At 39.1% G+C, this 18,692-nt stretch overlaps 1 protein-coding gene across 1 annotated transcript in view; it reads left to right on the plus strand.

Moving 5' to 3' along the window:
- Positions 1-18,692, plus strand: part of DNAH11 (dynein axonemal heavy chain 11) — a 396,815-nt gene that overhangs the window by 174,944 nt on the left and 203,179 nt on the right. Inside the window, exons 38-44 of the mRNA XM_017871552.1 lie at positions 1,017-1,211; positions 2,042-2,119; positions 4,388-4,524; positions 7,231-7,381; positions 8,410-8,558; positions 15,068-15,218; positions 18,168-18,299. Of these exons, the coding sequence (XP_017727041.1) occupies positions 1,017-1,211; positions 2,042-2,119; positions 4,388-4,524; positions 7,231-7,381; positions 8,410-8,558; positions 15,068-15,218; positions 18,168-18,299 (993 nt within the window). The remainder of the gene's footprint in view (positions 1-1,016; positions 1,212-2,041; positions 2,120-4,387; positions 4,525-7,230; positions 7,382-8,409; positions 8,559-15,067; positions 15,219-18,167; positions 18,300-18,692) is intronic.

An 18,692-nucleotide genomic window follows, 5' to 3' on the forward strand; every position in this document is an offset into this window, starting at 1 on the left:
AGGAAATTTATAAAGAGGTTTGATTGACTCACAATTCCACAGGCTTAACAGGAAGCGTAACTGGGAGAACTCAGGAAACTGACAATCATGGAGGAAGGCAAGGGGAAAGCACGAAGCTTCTTCACATGGTGACAGGAGAGAGAGAGAGTGAAGGGGAAAGTGCCATACACTTTAAAACTATCAGATCTCGTGAGAACAGCAAGGAGAAAATCCAGCCCCTTGATGATCCAATCACCTCCCACTAAGCCCTCCAATTTGACATGAGATTTGGGTGGGGACACAAATCTAAACCATATCAGTATGTATCACCATGTGTATGTGCAATGTGACTTGAGAAATAGCAAAAAAAAAAAAAAAAAAAAAAAATCTGTGTCCTTTTTTAAATTGAGGGATATTTGTTATGTATTTTTCTGCTTTGCCAATATTTCTCTCTTTTCCTCTTAATTTCCTTGTAATTTAGTACTAGGTCAAGATTTTCTTTCGTTTATTTGTTATCTTGCTTTTTAAAATTTTTGTTGGAATGCTTAGCTCTTTCTGTAAAAGTTATCCTGACGTTTGAGTTACTGCTTTTAAAATCTTTGGCTTACAGCTAAGATAGAACAACAACAACAAAACTAAAAATGTTTGAGATTATCATTCTAAGATTCGCAGAGGACTTAGGACAAAATGATCTGATGAGCTTGATTAATTTAAATTCTGGAGTTTGAGGATTCAAGAGAGAAGGCCCTTAGATTGTTTCTAAAGATCAAAACAGATCATTGGCAGGGAAGGAAAAGTCCTCTTTGCTGTTCTTATTCTAAGGATTGTCCATGGTATCAGTTCAGCCTTCTCATGTTCTGATACCTGAGTTTTAAACATTTAACCTCCCTATTGATAGAATGCCATCTTAATGGAGAACAGTACCAATATCTCATGCTTCACATATGAGGATTAAAAATAGCAAACATCTTTAGTTCTTCAGGTGTTTGTTAGAACTTGTTTTGGCTTTTTTATAAAATGTTTTTTTTTTCCCCTAGGTACTCATGAGAGCATTAAGGGATTTCAATATGCCTAAGATAGTGACTGACGACATCCCAGTGTTTCTGGGCCTGGTCGGTGACCTGTTTCCAACCCTGGATGTGCCCCGGAGGAGGAAGCTGCACTTTGAACAGATGGTCAGGCAGTCTACCCTGGAGCTCCGCCTGCAGCCTGAAGAGAGCTTCATCCTCAAAGTAAAAGGAGCATTTGCTTTTCATGGCAGCTGTTGGGATTGTCAGTTGAAATAATTGTGGCTAACTGATGCTAAAGCAAGATGTTAACTTGTACCCTAAGCTTAACAGGATCTTAATATATGTTTTCAAGCATTTTCATATGGCAGGATTAAGTAAATGTAAGTATTTTAGTAGCCCCACTCTGTAAGGTGAAAACAGATATGATTGACATGGCTTTAAATGTAAGCATACTTTTAGTTAGGTTTAAAAACTTGTTGGTTCTTGGAGACACGCACTAAAAATTTACTTTGTTCTTTCCTCCTTTTTAGAGAACATCAGAAGTAAAATTATTAGTGTATGCTTTTAATGAGGGGAGAATGACAACATGTATGAGAATAAGTTAGGTAGATATTATCTGACATATCAAAGCCTTGTGCATATTATTCAGTTTGAATTCAGTGAATGCATGGACATTAAACACTGTATACGTTATCCATTTTAGATATTTTATAGGATATAAATCATTACTCAGTTGTAGATGGTGATTGGCTCTGTACAGTGTTTGTTCAATACTTCATGAAGAGTTAATGATTTTTGTAAGTAACCCCTGCCATATACTGAGTACTGCATAAAATCATGGTTTGGCTTTAGTCTCATCCCTGTGGTCTATGTGGGAAATCCAGGAAAAACTATAATTTTCACTTATGGTCTATTTTAACTTTCTCTGAACATACTGTTGTCAGTGGGGGCTGGCTTGGGTGTAAGGAAAGAAGAATTGGGCAAAAATGGTAGGTTATCTTTTTGTCACCAACTCATTAAAGGAAACCAGCAACTGACTGTTTGCTCTGCAGGTTGTCCAGCTTGAGGAACTGTTGGCTGTGCGGCACTCGGTCTTTGTGGTTGGAAATGCAGGCACAGGGAAGAGTAAGGTATAGTAAATTGCCTAATAGCTTACAGCTATGGAAAGAACATTTGTTGTTATTGTGGTTTGGCCTATTTTCAATGCTACTCAAAAGAATTCCCCACCAAGAAGCCCGCCATAATTTGGAATCAGAATCTGAGACTCTAATCTTGCTGCTTGATCAATTGATCTTTTCCTTTATATTGGGTCAGCGGTAGGGAGAACAAGAAACAAATAGAGCATTGCATTCACATAGGAAAAGCAACCCGACATGAAGATTGAGCTTTCCACATGAGATTTTCAGTATCAGATGAAGGCATTTAGATACACGCCACCCTACCTTATGCACCTTTCAGTACATTTATGCTTGGATTCTTTTATCAAAGATAAACATATTAAGAGACTGTGGAATAAGATATCTGGCTGGAAGATTTGATTGGCTCTAGCCACATTTATCAAACCTATTTTCTTTTCCAAGTCATCCTTGATTCTCCTCCTCATATCATTCAGAAAAACAAACCCAAATATTTTCCTTCAGTACTCCCTCAGAAATATAACCCTCTATATGGACAAACAAAACCTAAAAATAAAAGGAAGTGGCAAAACCCACATTTTTGAGGTACCTATTACATGCTGTGCTAGGTGCATTATGTATGATTTACTCTGCACAATAATGATATACTATGGGTGTTATTATCCCCATTTTTAGTTCACTGCTTGATTTTGTTTGGTCTTACTGACAGTCCTGGCAACATACTTATTTTCTTGGTTGGCAGACGGTATATGCAGAACTGCATGCATTTTAATTCAGGATGCTTGGGTATAAACATACTTGGTAGCCAACACCTAAAAATAATCAGATTGAGCATATGAGATTTTAGAGGATGGCAGTATATGGAACTTGCCAGTATTTAGATCAGGACCCAAAGTGGAACAACTGTAAGATAAAAAAAAAAATCTCTGTATAGACATTTTTCTAGTGAAAAATATAATAAATGAAATATTAAAGTAGATAACTGATAGACCTGTAATTATTTTGTTAGAGTAAGTTACAGATGTAGGCCATAGTTCAGGGAAGGATAAAATTAAATTCCATACTTTCCAGTAGATTAATAATGGTTTCTAAAAATATAAGCTTAATATTCCTAAGGCATTTATTTTCTTTCTTCTAGTCTTCACCAGTTCTGTTCTACTCAACAGGTACGTAACCCAAGATAACCGGAGCACTGCAGCTCAGGATGACGTTTTTTAGCATCTTATCATTTCAAAGTGTTTGTCAATTGTTTATCCGTTTTTTCAAAACCCCTGTGAGTAGGGGTTTTGTCAGCATGATAAATATCTAAGACAAAAGCTACAGCTTTTCAAAGGAGCAAAAGGGAAAGTAAGGGCAGATATTTAAGTGAAGGTATCAATTAATTGAATAGACATACACTGAGCACCTGTTCTGTGAGTTCGCATTCTCAAGGCTTTTCCTCAATTATCAGGATCAGGGGTTCTCAACCTCAGCACTGTTGACGTTCTGGACTGGATAACTCTGCTATAGGGGGCTATCCTGTGCATTGAAAGATATTTAGCAACCTCCCTGGTCTCTATCCACTAGATGCCCAGAAGCCCCTTCCCCTTTCTTCCCCCTAGTCAAGACAGTCTGTTTTTGAGAACCACTGCCCTAAGTCGCTAGATCTCAAAGCATGGCCAGACCAGCATCATTGGCATCAGCTGGGCCCTTGTTGGAACTGCACATTACTGGCCCCACCTCAGACCTACTGAAACAGAAGCTCTGGGATTGGGCCCTGCAATCTGTATTTTAATACCCTCCAAGCAATTCTGATGTAGGCTACATTTTGAGAAAAACCAATCTTGCTGATTCAGGCAGGGTAGAATTTTTTTATTTATTTATTTTTATTTTTATTTTTTTTGAGACAGAGTCTTGCTCTGTCACCCAGGCTGGAGTGCAGCAGGCAGGGTAGATTTTGTAATCAACATGAATGCTTATTTATGTATGGTCCTCCACTTGGCACACATGATTAAAAATCTCAAATGAGAAAGTGACTCCCTTTACTCTAAATGGTTCAAAGAGTCAAGTGAACTGATTCTGTCTTGCTGAGTATTTGTAAGATGAAGCTTTTCAAGATGGTAATGGAAATGCACATATGTGCATTTTTCCCCTTCTGGATCTTAGCACACACAGAGCATCTAGGAGCATATAATGAATAAGGAAAACTCTTCAGAAATCTTTTACTTTCCGTTTGGCTTATGTTAGTATTAATTTTTTTGGCTCTTTCCTCCTTCCCCTCAGATTTTGAGAACACTGAACCGAACATATGTTAACATGAAACAGAAGCCGGTTTGGAATGACTTAAACCCTAAAGCTGTGACAACAGATGAACTCTTTGGTTTCATACATCACGCTACCCGAGAATGGAAAGATGGCAAGTAGTATTTCCCCTTTAGAAGTGCTAAATTTTTTTTGCTATCCAGAAAGCCATTTTTCAATACAAGCCAATTTTAGTCATAGTCACAGACTCACTGTTTATATGTTGGCATTATTGGAAATATAGCAGATCACAACAGCATTTATAATGTATAAATTAAAACTGGATTTGAATAAGTACTTGATTTGCATTCCGCGGATTTGTACTCAGAGCTGTTATGTTTTATCCCGCGTCAATTATGTCAGGGCTCCCTGTAAATCAGGAGTGAAGTCAACATGAATGCCTCAGGAAACATCTATAAAGTACCTGATATGAGACACTGACTGAAGTTCAGGCAGACATTCCAGGTGCCAGGGACAAAAGGAAATGGGGCATGTTTCCTGCCCTGAGAGTATTTGTAAGCAAACAGATCCCTTTGTGACAATCTGTTAGGAGTTCCTTTTACAGTAAATGTGCTAACCTTGGCATCATCTTTGAGGCCTGTCTCCCTGTCACACCCTACATCCAACCTCACAGCAAATCCTATAGGCTTTACCTCTAAAATGTATATGAATTCCAGGTCTTCTCACCTTCTCCATAGATGCCACATTAGTTGAAGCCGCCATCATGTCTCTCCTGTACTACGGCAGTGGGTAATCTCCTCCTCCTGGTTTCCCTGCAGTTCATTTGACCTAAAGCAGACAGAGGGGCTTCAAATGTTACTTCTCTGCTTTTGATTTCAAGTGCGTTCCAATCACCTTTAGAATCCAACCTTTTCCATGGCTTTTAAGGCTCTATATGATTGGATCCCTGCCCCTGTCCCCAAATCCCACCATCCCTGACTTCATTTCCCACCGCTTACTATAATCCATTCATTCTGGCCTCTTTGCTATTCCTTGAACTTGTTCCCATCACGGGGCCTCAGCACCTCATGTTCCTGCCATCAGCAACACTCTTCTGGATGCCTGCATGACTTGCTTCCTTATCTTATTTCAGCATCTGGTCAAACGTCACATCAGAGAAGACTTCCCTGATGGCTGATCTAAAGTAGAAATGCAAATCAAAATCACAATGAGATAGAATCTCACACCAGTCAGAAAGACTATTATGGAAAAGTCAAATGATGCTGGTGAGGCTGTGGAGAAAAGGGACCACTTATAGACTTGGTGGTTCAGTCACTATGGAAAGCAGTTTGGAGATTTCTCAAAAAATTTAAAACAGAACTACCAGTTCACCCAGCAATCCCATTACTGGGTATATACCTAAAGGAAAACAAATTGTTCTACCAAAAAGACACATGCACTCGTATGTTCATTGCAGCACTGTTCACAATAGCAAAGGCATGGAATCGACCTAAGTACCCATTAAAGGTGGATTAGATAAGTAAAACATAGTACATATACACCATGGAATACTAGGTAGCCATAAAAAAGAACATCATGTTTTTTGCAGCAACATGGATGTAGCTGGAGGCCATTATCCTAAGTGAATTAATGCAGAAATAGAAAACCAAATACTGCATTTCTCATTTACAAGTGGGAGCTAAACATTGGGTACGTGTGGACATAAAGATGGGAACCATTGACACTGAGGCCTACTAGAGGTGGGAGGGAAGGAGAGGAGCAGGGGATGAAAAACTACCTGTTGATTCCTATGCTTACTACCTGGACGATGGCACCATTCGTATCCCAAACCTCAATGTCACACAGTGTACCCATGCAACACACCTGCATGTGTATCATCTGAACCTAAAATAAAAGTTGAAATTTAAAAAACAGTAATAATAAAGCAGGACACCCTTTGTCATTCTCTATCCTCTTGTCTTGTGTACACTCCTTTTTCTGTGGGACAGTTTTTGCTGTCTCAGGCTAGCTTCTGTCTTTTGTAAAGAACTATGGCAGGGAGAGAACCATATCTGTTTAGGCTGAAAAACTGGAAACGCTTCAAATCAGTGACTGTTAGTAAAGTTTGCTGGCTGCTTTATGAATCATGGTGGCAAGTTCCATTAGATACTGTCACTTTTGGTACAAAATGCGTCACAGAGGAAACATCATGCATGCATCAAAACAATTTTGCTCACAATGCTATTAGATTTACTAGAGCTTGAAAAATTTGCAACTGGTAAATCTGTCACATCAAACACACAATGCTTAGATATGTACTAATGGCAAAAAGGACTGTAGATTTAAAATGTTATTGCATATACATCTTGTTAAGGAATGATGAGTCACTATCCTAATGAACACATTTCTGTAGGAGATGTATAGTGCTTCTGAATGCTTTAGCTTCAGAATTGTGCCCTTGAAAATTGTTATAGAAAAATGGAGAAAGGTGAAATAAACAAATATTTGATCTAAAATGGATACTGAACATATGTGTATGAAGAAGGATTGTGAGTCTTCGTTTGGTGTAAGTTTTGAGTTTTATGTACGTTACCTTCTACAGATCCCCACAACTGTTCATGAAGGAAAGTTTTTGTTATCTCTGTTTGGCGTATGGGGAAGCTCAGTTGTGGAAGTTAAGGGTCCTTCTCAGTGAGGTGAAGCTTGCACATTGGTAAATAACAGAGCTGGATCTGGAACCCATGTGTGGCTCAAAAGGTGTTAACACGCTGCCCGCTAGAAAGAGGCAGCAAAATCGTTTTTATTTAGTTAATAAAAGAGCTTCCAAGATGAATTATACCAACCTATTGTAGAAATAAACAGCACTCAACGACTTTATATATTAGGATTGTTTACTCTTGTTTTATAGGTCTCTTTTCATCCATTCTACGAGAACAAGCAAATCTTAAGAATGATGGACCAAAATGGATAGTCCTGGATGGAGATATTGACCCCATGTGGATTGAATCACTCAATACTGTAATGGATGATAACAAGGTGAATAAAACTTCAGTTGTAAACCTTGATTATAACATCCTGAGTGTATTAAGAGTTCCATTCACTTGTTGATGTTAATACTGGTTTTTGCTCATTAACCTGGGATTCTTTATGTAACTATTATTTCAATAAGTGCTGTTTTCCTGATAATTTTTTTTAATTTCACCATTAAAGAATTTCAAGGAATATGTTCTCTTTGTTTCTTTGAATGCAGCCACCTTTACTGAGAGTTAGATACAGATCTAAGAATTTAGTTTACACATCTTACCACTTTCTAAGAGGTAGGCATAAATTATTATATCTTGTCATCTTTAAGTATAAATACTTAGACAATGAAAGAACAGGTTTGTGCCATGTGGTAATTGAAATTAACTAGTTCCTATGGCTATGGATTGAATTAAAATGTTTTTCCAAGCTTTTTGCCACAGTTAATTCAGCATTCCCAGCAAAAACAAAAAGTGATGGTACAGGTCTGTGAGATATCATTCAAGCAACACAAGGTCTATTGTTGGGGTCAGCAGAGAGAGATCAGTAATCATCATTACTCCAGAATAGATTTAGTAACCACCTTGAATTAACAGTAATTACTGCTTACTCAACTGAGACACTGTTCATCATAAAATACAGGTTTGGGATCTTTATACTTGTGTAAGTTTCTTTGGACAATTGATAATCATGGTATTTCAGATTCTAAAGAAAGTTTTTTTTATGGTATTCAGGTCCTTTCATGTGATTAATTTTTATAATAAATGTCTTATCTTTGGCTTAGTAATAAAATTACTACAATTATGTAAAGGTTGCCATTCACAAGCCCAATTAGGTGAGTTTGTTCCTCAAGGGTCAGTCAGGTCATCTCAGTGGTGAGCTTAGATCTTTATTCAGACTGCACTTCTGATTCAGGACAATGAGCGCACAGCCTGTGGTACTTCTGATAGGGGAAAGTACTTGTTGCTTCTATATGTTTGCAGCATTGCTTTTGCCCATGGGTGACAGTGCACCTCTGTGCACCACTGTGCTGCTCACTCCAGGTGCTGACCCTCGCCAGCAATGAGCGCATCACCCTCACTCCCTTCATGAGGCTTCTGTTTGAAATACATCACTTAAGGAGCGCAACCCCGGCCACTGTTTCCAGAGCTGGTATTCTGTATGTGAACCCACAAGATCTGGGCTGGAATCCGTGAGTATTTCTTTTTTGTTTATTGTAGTAAATTGTATGTAACGTAACATTTACCATTTTAATAAATTTTGCTTAAGCACGTTCATGTTGTTGCACAGCTATCACCACCATCCATCTCCGGAAGTTTTTTATCTTCCCAAACTGAAACTCTTTATCCACTAAACAACTCATTATCCCCTCCTCCCGGCTCTTGGGAACCTTCATTCTACTTTCTATCTCTATGAATTAGACTACTCTAGGTACCTCATATAAATGGAATCATACAGTATTTGTCTTTTGGTGACAGGTTTATTTCACTTAGCATAATGTCTTCAGAGTTTATCCACTTAGCAGCATATTGCAGTATTTCCTTTTTTAAGGCTGAATAGTACTCCATTATGTGTATATACCGTATTTTGTTTACCCATTCATCTATAAATGAACACTTGGGTTTCTTCTGCCTTTTGGCTATTGTGAATAATGCTGCTGTAAACATGGGTGTACAAACATTTCTTCAAGACCCTGCTTTCCATTCTTTTGGCTAGAACTCAGAAGAATTGCTAGATCATATGTTAATTCTAATTTTAATTTTTTGAGAAACTGACACATTGTTTTCCACAGCTGCTACCCATTTATATTCCCACCACCAGTGGATGAGGCTTCTAATCTCTCCACATCTGTGCCGGCACTTGTTATTTCCCTTTTTTCTTTTTTTTCTTTTTTTGAGACGGAGTCTGGCTCTGTCGCCCAGGCTGGAGTGCAGTGGCCGGATCTCAGCTCACTGCAAGCTCCGCCTCCCAGGTTTACGCCATTCTCCTGCCTCAGCCTCCCGAGTAGCTGGGACTACAGGCGCCCGCCACCTCACCCGGCTAGTTTTTTGTATTTTTTAGTAGAGACGGGATTTCACCGTGTTAGCCAAGATGGTCTCGATCTCCTGACCTCATGATCTGTCCGTCTCGGCCTTCCAAAGTGCTGGGATTACAGGCTTGAGCCACCACGCCCAGCCTATTTTCCTTTTTTCTAACAGTAGCCGTGCTAATGGGCATGAGGTGATATCTCATTTTAATTTGCATTTCCCCGATGATTAGTGATGTTGAACATCTTTTCATGTGCTTATTGGCTGTTTGTAAGTCTTCTTTGGAAAAATGTTCACATAAGTTCTTTGCCCATTTTTTATTCAGTGCTTTTTTAAATTGTGTCTGGATCTTGTTAAAATCTTAGTATAAAATTCTAAATATTTATATGCTCACTTGAAGGTATTAGCAATTAAATTTAAGGCTAATGAATTAGACTAATTTAAAGATAATTAAGTTAGCACTGGAATGCCTTTGTCATTTTTACTTGGACATTACCTGATTCACATACCTTGAAGATGTTAAGAACTCAGTAAATATTTGTTGAGTAAGTGAATAAATAATGAAAGCTTATATGGAACACTTATATAAAAAGAAATCACTTAGGTTATGTATGTTTGCATGTATATATACTATGCGTATATGAACAGTTGTAACACTTTGATTTAGAGCAACTTTACGGTGCCCAGTTGCTTACTCCTCAAATGCTTACATTTTCTACAGTTCATTCTGGTTGTAACTTGTCACCTCCAGCATTTGCACTCAGAACTGTAGGAATCGCTGAACTCTGCCACTGAACCCATGCTTGTGCCTGGCATGCTTCTTATGTCAGAAATCTTTTGTTTACCTCTCTGGACACACTCTCCAGCCTTCTCACTGTGTGGACCACATTAGTGGGCTCCTTGCCTTCCAGCTTCTGGTTGGTTTGGCTAATGAAGAATCCTGGCAGGAAGTGAGAGGGAGAGAGGACAGTGAGGTCAGGCTATTTATTCTCCTTCCCAACAGGGTCATGTCAGGATGGTTGTGTCGCTCTGTGATGCAGGTCACAGCTCTTCTTATATCTCTCCACTAAGGCTCTTTCCTTCCAGGTTCTGGCAATTCTTCACTCTCTTGTCCCTCCAGGCATAGGTACAGTAACCATTCCTTGTAATTACTCTCTCGGCATGGTACTGTCCCTTCCATTTCCTCTACTCCTTGCCCACACTTCTGTAACTAGTCCTTTTATTGATCCTTCCCTTATTATCGTGATTTGGGGATGACATCTGTTTCCTACCAGATGCCTGACTGATGTACTTCTCCAGGCTGCCTTTCCTGTGTGTACTGACGTGCTCACTACAAGTCTCATTCCTTACCTCTGCAGCCTAGTAGAGCCATGCCCAGGCTTTTGCTTTTGACAAAGTCTTTATTGGATATGTTTTGGAGAAGGAGTGATTTTCAAAAGTCTTAAATGGAGTGTTTTTCTTGGGATAATAACTCCTTTCCACACTTGGGATTCTGTCTCCTGGGATGCTTCTGTTGGTTGGGAGCTACCTGAGGGAGTCTCTGCAGCAGCCCCGACTCCCTCTGTACAGAGAACCCGGGCACTGCAGTGCATGGCAGCATTCATTTCCTTCATGAGACCTCTTACCCCTCCTGGGTGTGCTCTGATGGCAGTAGTGAACCTCACAGCTCCCGAGGTACATGTCATTCAATCTCAATCCTATCCTGTGGAGATTTGTGCTAACAAAAGCTTGGTCCAAATCTCTGTTTAAAGAAGGACTTTCATGCAATACATCAAAGGTCATGGGTTGGCTAAAGAGACACCCAATTTATATTCCTAAGAGAGTCAAACAACTCTGTCTTCACCATTCGATTTTGCTTTTGGGTTTTTTTGTTTTGTTTTATCCAAAATTATTGGGTAGGTGTTAATTTTCATGGGTGTGACCAAAGAATTCATCCAAGTCATTTTCCAAAATAATGGAAATCTTCTCTAAAAGGTATTTTTCTATTTTCACCTCCCATTGCAATAAACTTTCAATAAGTCACGAAATAGCTATTTTAGGATAAAGGGTATTTTTTCCCCTCCATAGTTATTGGAGACCTTAACATCTTACTTCAATGTAGTTATATTAACAAAATGATAGCTTTATACATATTAATTCATTTAATACTCAGTTACCTTCTGAAATAGACATAATTATTAACCCAGTCTTCCAAGCGAATTGCTTAAGTCTCAGTTTTCAGCAATGCTTTTTTCAGAGTCAAAACTTTGAAATAAAGTTCAAAGCTATAGAAAAGCTGGAAAGGTAGTATAATGCACAGCAGAGATGCTTTTCCTGCAATCACTAACCATTTTACCACTTTTACTTTCTCTCTCTCTTTCTCTCTTTCTCTGGCATAGAGGCACATTTTCTACTTTTATTAATGTTTGCTGAGATATATGAAACTAAGATGGAGACATTAAGACACGTCATCCTGGCCGGGCGCGGTGGCTCACGCCTGTAATCCCAGCACTTTGGGAGGCCGAGGCAGGTGGATCACGAGGTCAGGAGATCGAGACCATCCTGGCTAACCCAGTGAAACCCCATCTCTATTGAAAATACAAAAAATTAGCCAGGCGTGGTGTCAGGTGCCTGTAGTCCCAGCTACTCGGGAGGCTGAGGCAGGAGAATGGCATGAACCCGGGAGGCGGAGCTTGCAGTGAGCCGAGATCACGCCACTGCAGTCCAGCCTGGGTGACAGAGCGAGACTCCATCTCAAAAAAAAAAAAAAAAAACCTCATCCCTAAGTCTGATTATGAAAGACTAGATACTGCTAGATGACTCTTGGAAGCCACAGCTTTAGATCATCCTCTTTCTTCTATTATTTGAGCTTAAAATATTCTTCTGGCTTTGTATCACTAATACTTTCACCTGTATCAAATGAGCGTATTGTCTTCTTTCCCTACAATCCCAATGTCTCATCTTTGGATACTGTATATATTATAAACATGCAACTTCAGAAATAATTGGTGTACACTGCTAGTCAGCATGTGCTGCTAACTGTCTACCATTTTTCCAGGCCATGGTGAATGACAGAGAATTCGAAGCTTGCTCTGAGGGTAGACTTACAGTCTGTTCAGTTCCTTCTATCCGATACAACAGGATCCAACCCCAGAGGACTGAGTAATAAATAAAAAGTTTTCAGAGGTCTGAGAACTTTGGCTACTCTAGAAAGTTTAGAAACCACAGGGTTTTAGACTTCACTTAATAAACCTGGAATAGTTCTGGAGGAAGGAGGAACAACTGAGCTGCTGATAGGAGGACTCATTTACAAATTCTGGAAAGCCAAAACTCTCTGTTAATAACCTGCATGTTGCCATTAAGATGATACATTGGGGCATTACAATGTAGCCATTTCCTGAGGTGGGGCACCAACGTGGGTGATCTTTTCTGTGGGCAAGGAAAAAATATGCCATTTTAGTATGCCATTTTCAATTGTATGTAATATAATAGTAGTCATGTTCACATCTATCGCATCTTTTAAAAATCGTAAGGAATTTTTTTGTGTGAAGCAGTGTTGCAAGAATTGCACACAAGTGCAGCTCTATAGCTTCAGTGTTTGCTGAAGGTAACAGTTTCTCCTTCTAAATTTACCGTCTTTTAATGTGTATTTTATTCCTAAGCTATGAAAGTTTAGCAATAATTTCTACATAAATTTTTAAACTGTCCAGCAACATAGCCATTTTTACTCTCTGTCCTGTGCTGTGTGGTGTGATTGATCCCTAGTAGAGGTCATTTATCTGATTCTCCTACACACACACTTTTTTTTTTTTTTTCTCTCAAGCAGAATCAGCTTTTACCACATCTCCTGGTTTGGTTGGACTGACTTTTTTCTGGAGCAACTCTCACTTGTGGAAGTAATTTGTCCAGAAGCATCATTTGCTAGTGGGCTCGGTAGATTTTCTCTGAGACTTTAGTTGCTGCTGATGTGAAGTCGCTATTACCTGCACCCTAAGTGCAAAGCCCACTTCTTCCTTCTGGGCTACTTTTTGAAGTTACTGCTCCTAGTGATCCTTGCCATGGCTTTCTGCTCCCACAGAAACCTGGAAGAAACTTTGTTGGGAAGTGGGGTGTGGGTTTTGTTATATCCATCAGAATCCAGGATGCCAACTCTTGTGCCCAATGGGACACTACTGCCTTTAGGAGAAACACAGGGAGATGGAGCCGTGATCTAACCCTGAGTTTCCCAATGCCACCAACTCTGTACTAATGAGTAACATTTATTGAGAATTTGTCAGATGCTAATGTAAGCACTTTGCACATGCAAACTTACATAATCCTCACAACCACCCCAGGAGGTTCATATTATTACTATGTCCATTTACAGAGGAGAAAATTGAGGCACAGAGAGGTTAAGTAAGTTGCCCAAGGTAACACAGTTTAAAAATGGTGGAACGGAGATGCATATCCAGGCAGTCTCACTTTAGACTTTCCTTTCCCTGAGCAATCCTCTTTCGCCTCTTTTTGATAAGCTCTAGATACAAAGTTTCCACTTTCCACTCTGGCAGCTGATATAGGGTAAAATCAGTAGTTGAGAGGGTGGCCTTCATTCCTTTGTCCCCAGGCACTGACACCTGCTTTCCATCGTTCCGCAGTTCCCACTGTCACTACCACACAGAGACACTCTATCAGGTTACTCTTATGCAATTGGACTTCTGTTGAAAACCATTTATCTTAGACCTGAAAAAGTTTTGACAGTTGACATTTTATAAATTTCATCAGAGTGTAACATAACTGACTGTTTAGTAAACTCTATTGTGAAGCCTTGCGAAAAGTGAAAGGAGCCTTTTGTCAGATAATCATCTTGCCTTAATGTCTCCTGATGCTCAAAATGCAAGGTGTAGCTGAAATTGACCTGTGGTCATACTGCTTCTCTGCTGGCTTCTAAATGTATTTATTCCCCCTGCTTCATCCTTAATGAGAACTTTCTGAGGGATTATTTTTAGTTTAACATCATACATTTTGCCCTGTAGACTACTATAGGTGCTACTAAGTCATGCTTTGTTTTACTGATAAGTATTATTTTACTAATACATTAAGGATATTTAATGTATCAAATTGATAACATTTTATGTTTCAGATTACACACACACACACACACACACACACCCCCAAGCATGAAACACGGTATCAGAGCCACCTATTGGAAACTCGTTTGCAGCTATCAGATTGGAGTTACATTCAGTCCATTGAAAAAGGAGGCACTTTGAAATAGCCCCTATGGAATTTTCATCTTTTTATTTGTAACTGATTTCTCATTACTAAATAATTGATGCCAAGATTAATCAAGAAAAATCGCAAGCTGTTTTCATAAATAAGGCCTACACTATGGGAATAGTTTGAGCCCTTCAGGAAATGACACACTGCACTTCCTCATCAATGCTCAGTAATGGTCTACTTATATTCCATTATGTTTGGCTTCTAAGTGCTATTAGGATTTCCTTTTACAGTCTTTTCATTAAGGTAAAATGGCCACTAAAACAAGTTTTTAAAGGACCATTTTAAAATATTTGCAGTTTGAGAAATAGAACGAACTCACTAAACGTGTCCCTGAATTGTTGCACCAAGCTGTGTTGAAGGAGAAAACTTTTGACTTGGTGAAATTCTGCTTTTCAAGCCTAGTGTTCAATAAAAGCTTTTCTGTGTTCCTTTTCAGATATGTGGCCAGTTGGATAGACAGAAGGCGGCATCAATCAGAAAAGGCCAATTTGACTATTCTTTTTGATAAATATGTCCCCGCATGCTTGGATAAGCTGAGAACAAGCTTTAAAACCATCACTTCAATTCCTGAGAGTAGCCTGGTGCAGGTTTGTCTTCGGTTACACCATTTAACATTCCAGTCCTGATGCAGTAGTGTTTGTTGATCAAGACAACAGAAGTTCTTGCTTGCCCAAGAAAATGAGAAGATTTCTGGAATTGTTAGATTGCCCCAACCCTCCAGCCCCTGCCCCCACCCCCCATGTTCTCTGGAGCTTTTTGCAAACCTCTATCACATTCTGTTAGCGTTTCAGTTTGTGCTGTCCTTCTTTTCACAATCTTGTGAATGAAGGTTGGAACCAGGTTTTATTGATTTTTTTTTTTAATATCCCCAGATACCTCTTAGCACATAGTAGGTGCCAGATATGTGTTTGTTGAACCATTGTGTTCCTTTCCAGTGTCTTTGCACAGAATTAGAACAACAAAGTTTCAATAGCTTTATTTATTTTTCTGGTTCCTAAGTAACTTGCCCAGAGAAGGTGCTCAGTATGTTTTCTCAATGAAATAAAGTTGTGCAATTAAAGATGCCAGCCAGTGAGTAAGAGAAAGCCTCTGAATTCTGCCACCTAGGTGCCACCACTCACAGACCTCCCCCTCCCAAAAATATTCATGGAGGCGTGTCAGTCTGGATGAAGGGCTCATAATATCCCAGGGATATATTTTTTCTCATCTTCATCTTGAGACAGCTGGTAAGAGTGAAGGGCACACATGATAGGTTGTCATGGAAGCCAATGAAAATAATTCACAGCACACAGAAAGAAGGCTGTGATCTTAATCTCAGCATGAAGAGAAACTATCCCCAGCCCTTACAAGCAAAAAGCTTCGTGAAAGGTTTACAATTCGAAAACCCCCCACACCCCTTTTTTCCTGTAGGAGCAAAATTGCTTTCTAAGTGCTTTGTTACCATTAAGTGAGTGTGTTACCAAATTTGTCTGATGCAAAATTAGACATAGTCACAAGCATAATAAGAGAAAGTTCAGATTTTTTGATAATTCACGCACCAACTAAATAAACGATAGTCTTCAACAGTAATTATCTGAGGTATAATTTATTTCTGAAAGCAGGTCTGAATTTATTCATTATGAATTAATTATGTAGTTAGCCTAATTAGACTTCCTCTGGTGTAATACTTGCAAAAAAGCATGATCATGTTCTTTCTCAAGTTGACTTATGTATTTGTGTGATTCTCTGTGGTGTGAACTTTTCCATTCAAGAGTAGTGTGAAAATAGGTCAGCAGGAATTAATATGACTTCTGCTCTACTTCTTTCTTTCACTGTATTCAGAAATGGCATTTAATTTTTAGCTTCATGTAAGCTGTTGTTTTATAGAGTAATTTCTCTTCTGTGGTTACTAATAAGTATGGAAATTTGAGACAAAAATGAATGTAAGAAGATAGTAACCTGAAATGGCTATCTTGAGAAATTAATGCACTCTGTTTTCTGATGTATGATGCCTCTTTAAATTTGGTAAGGTGTATTAACTCTTTCAGATTGTGCATTAAAGTATGTTAAGTGCTGACACAGAACTCAAAATGTTTCTCAAGTACTGTGGGAGAAAATAGAAGAAACATGTGGCCTTATTCATGTGTTCGTCTCAGCAGATAGCGTCACATTGAGACCCTTCAGTCTTTTTTGTTTTGATTTCAACAGTTCCTTAGAACAACATGGCTTCTACTAAAACTAACAAAGCCTCAGTTTTACACTGTTTTCTTAATAGCAAATTGGTGAGTTTTATTCTATTAAAAGATTATTTAAAATTGGCAAATGTGGCACAACATGAAGTAATAGAAATCAAGAAAGAAGATTTTAAAATGTAATAAGTGCTCAACAATTTAAATGAAAAGTATTTCCCCATCTTCTGTGGCAAGAAAGGAAAGGCACACACACAGTGCTGACCTGATTTGTGATAGCTTGCGTTGCTGTGTGTATAATAGAGATGAAAATCTATCTTTGCCTGCAAAACTGGGGAAGAGTCTCTTGAGTTTTAGGATCTGTAACAGTGCTAATTAATGACAACTTTCTGTGCTTTAGAGAACTAGCCCCCAAACCTGTTCATTACTGGTTATTATTTCACATGGTGAAGTCCCCTGCAGCAGCCGCGTTCCTCTCGTTGCTGACGCAACTGCCCTAAGCATGGGCTAGGTATATTAGGACCGCCCAGCATGTTGCCATTTCACCTGGAGGGTATGAAGAACACGTGCCTGAGTTCCTAAACAGCATTTCTTTCAAGGTTAAATTTAGTTCGGTGTCCAAAAAACTGCCACAGGCTTAAGCTGCCAGTCCAACATTCTAAATTTATGACAACAGGTGGGAAAGTGGCTGCCAAAGCACTTACCGAAAGTGGTTTATCTAAATGTCCAACAAGAAGGAACAGTAAAATAAATGCCTGTTCATCCAATGGAATCTTCTGCATCCATTCCAGTGATGGTGTAGAGTAACACTTATTGATAATGAAAGATGTCTTCAGTTTTTAGTCGAGGAAGTGGATTATAGAATACTATTTAGAAAATGGTTTCCTATTTATAAAAAAGCGAATATAGATATATGCCCTTTTTTTTTTTTTTTTTTTTTTTTTTTTTTTTTTTTGAGACGGAGTCTCGCTTAGTGGCCCAGGTTGGAGTGCAGTGGCCGGATCTCAGCTCACTGCAAGCTCCGCCTCCCGGGTTTATGCCATTCTCCTGCCTCAGCTTCCCGAGTAGCTGGGACTACAGGCGCCTGCCACCTCGCCTGGCTGTATACTGATTATTAACTGGATTGTTTAAATTTTTATTTTTAAAAAATAGTTTGTTATTACCTAGATCATTTTGGTTGAAAGTGACAAGTTTTCTACTGTTAACTTAGACACCCAAGGTGGTAATTTTTGTCTCTCCCAATGTAGCAAATCACAGTTGGGAAACGATGTACTCTCTTAAGGGTAACACGGAGTTGTAAAAATATTCTTTGAACTTACTCCACTATTTGAAAGATGTTGCCTTATTTGACTATTTCTTTTTCTTTAGACTATATGTGTTCTTTTGGAGTGCTTGCTGACTCCTGAAAATGTCCCTTCTGACAGTCCAAAAGAAGTTTATGAAGTCTATTTTGTATTTGCTTGTATCTGGGCTTTTGGAGGCACCCTGCTACAAGATCAGGTATGTTTAGAAATAGTTAACAGGTCCAGTTTCCAGTTTTGTGTGGGACAGGGTCAGGGGGAGGTTAAAATATGTGATCCATACGTTTTTGTTATGTTATAGGTCTATACTACTTGCCCTGTTCTCTCCTAATCTGTGCATTCTCTAGGTAGTCCCATCCCTGATGGTTCTAACCCCAGCTGACAATGCCAAATCCATACCCTCCAGCCTGGCTGTGTCTTCTGAAAAAGTTCTGTGTTCCAGCTGCCTCTGGGGCTTCACCTCCAGCATGCTCTTCTACAAGAAGCCCCGCTCAGTGTGCCTGAGACAGACCGTCTCCTCTGCCCCATACTCCAACTTGCCCCTTCTCTTCCTTCTTCTCTTTTGCTCAGTGGTACATTCTTCCCGGTAGCT

This window comes from Rhinopithecus bieti, unplaced genomic scaffold (assembly GCF_001698545.2).
Source record: "Rhinopithecus bieti isolate Rb0 unplaced genomic scaffold, ASM169854v2 scaffold_5882, whole genome shotgun sequence".
NCBI classification, from domain to species: Eukaryota; Metazoa; Chordata; class Mammalia; order Primates; family Cercopithecidae; genus Rhinopithecus; species Rhinopithecus bieti.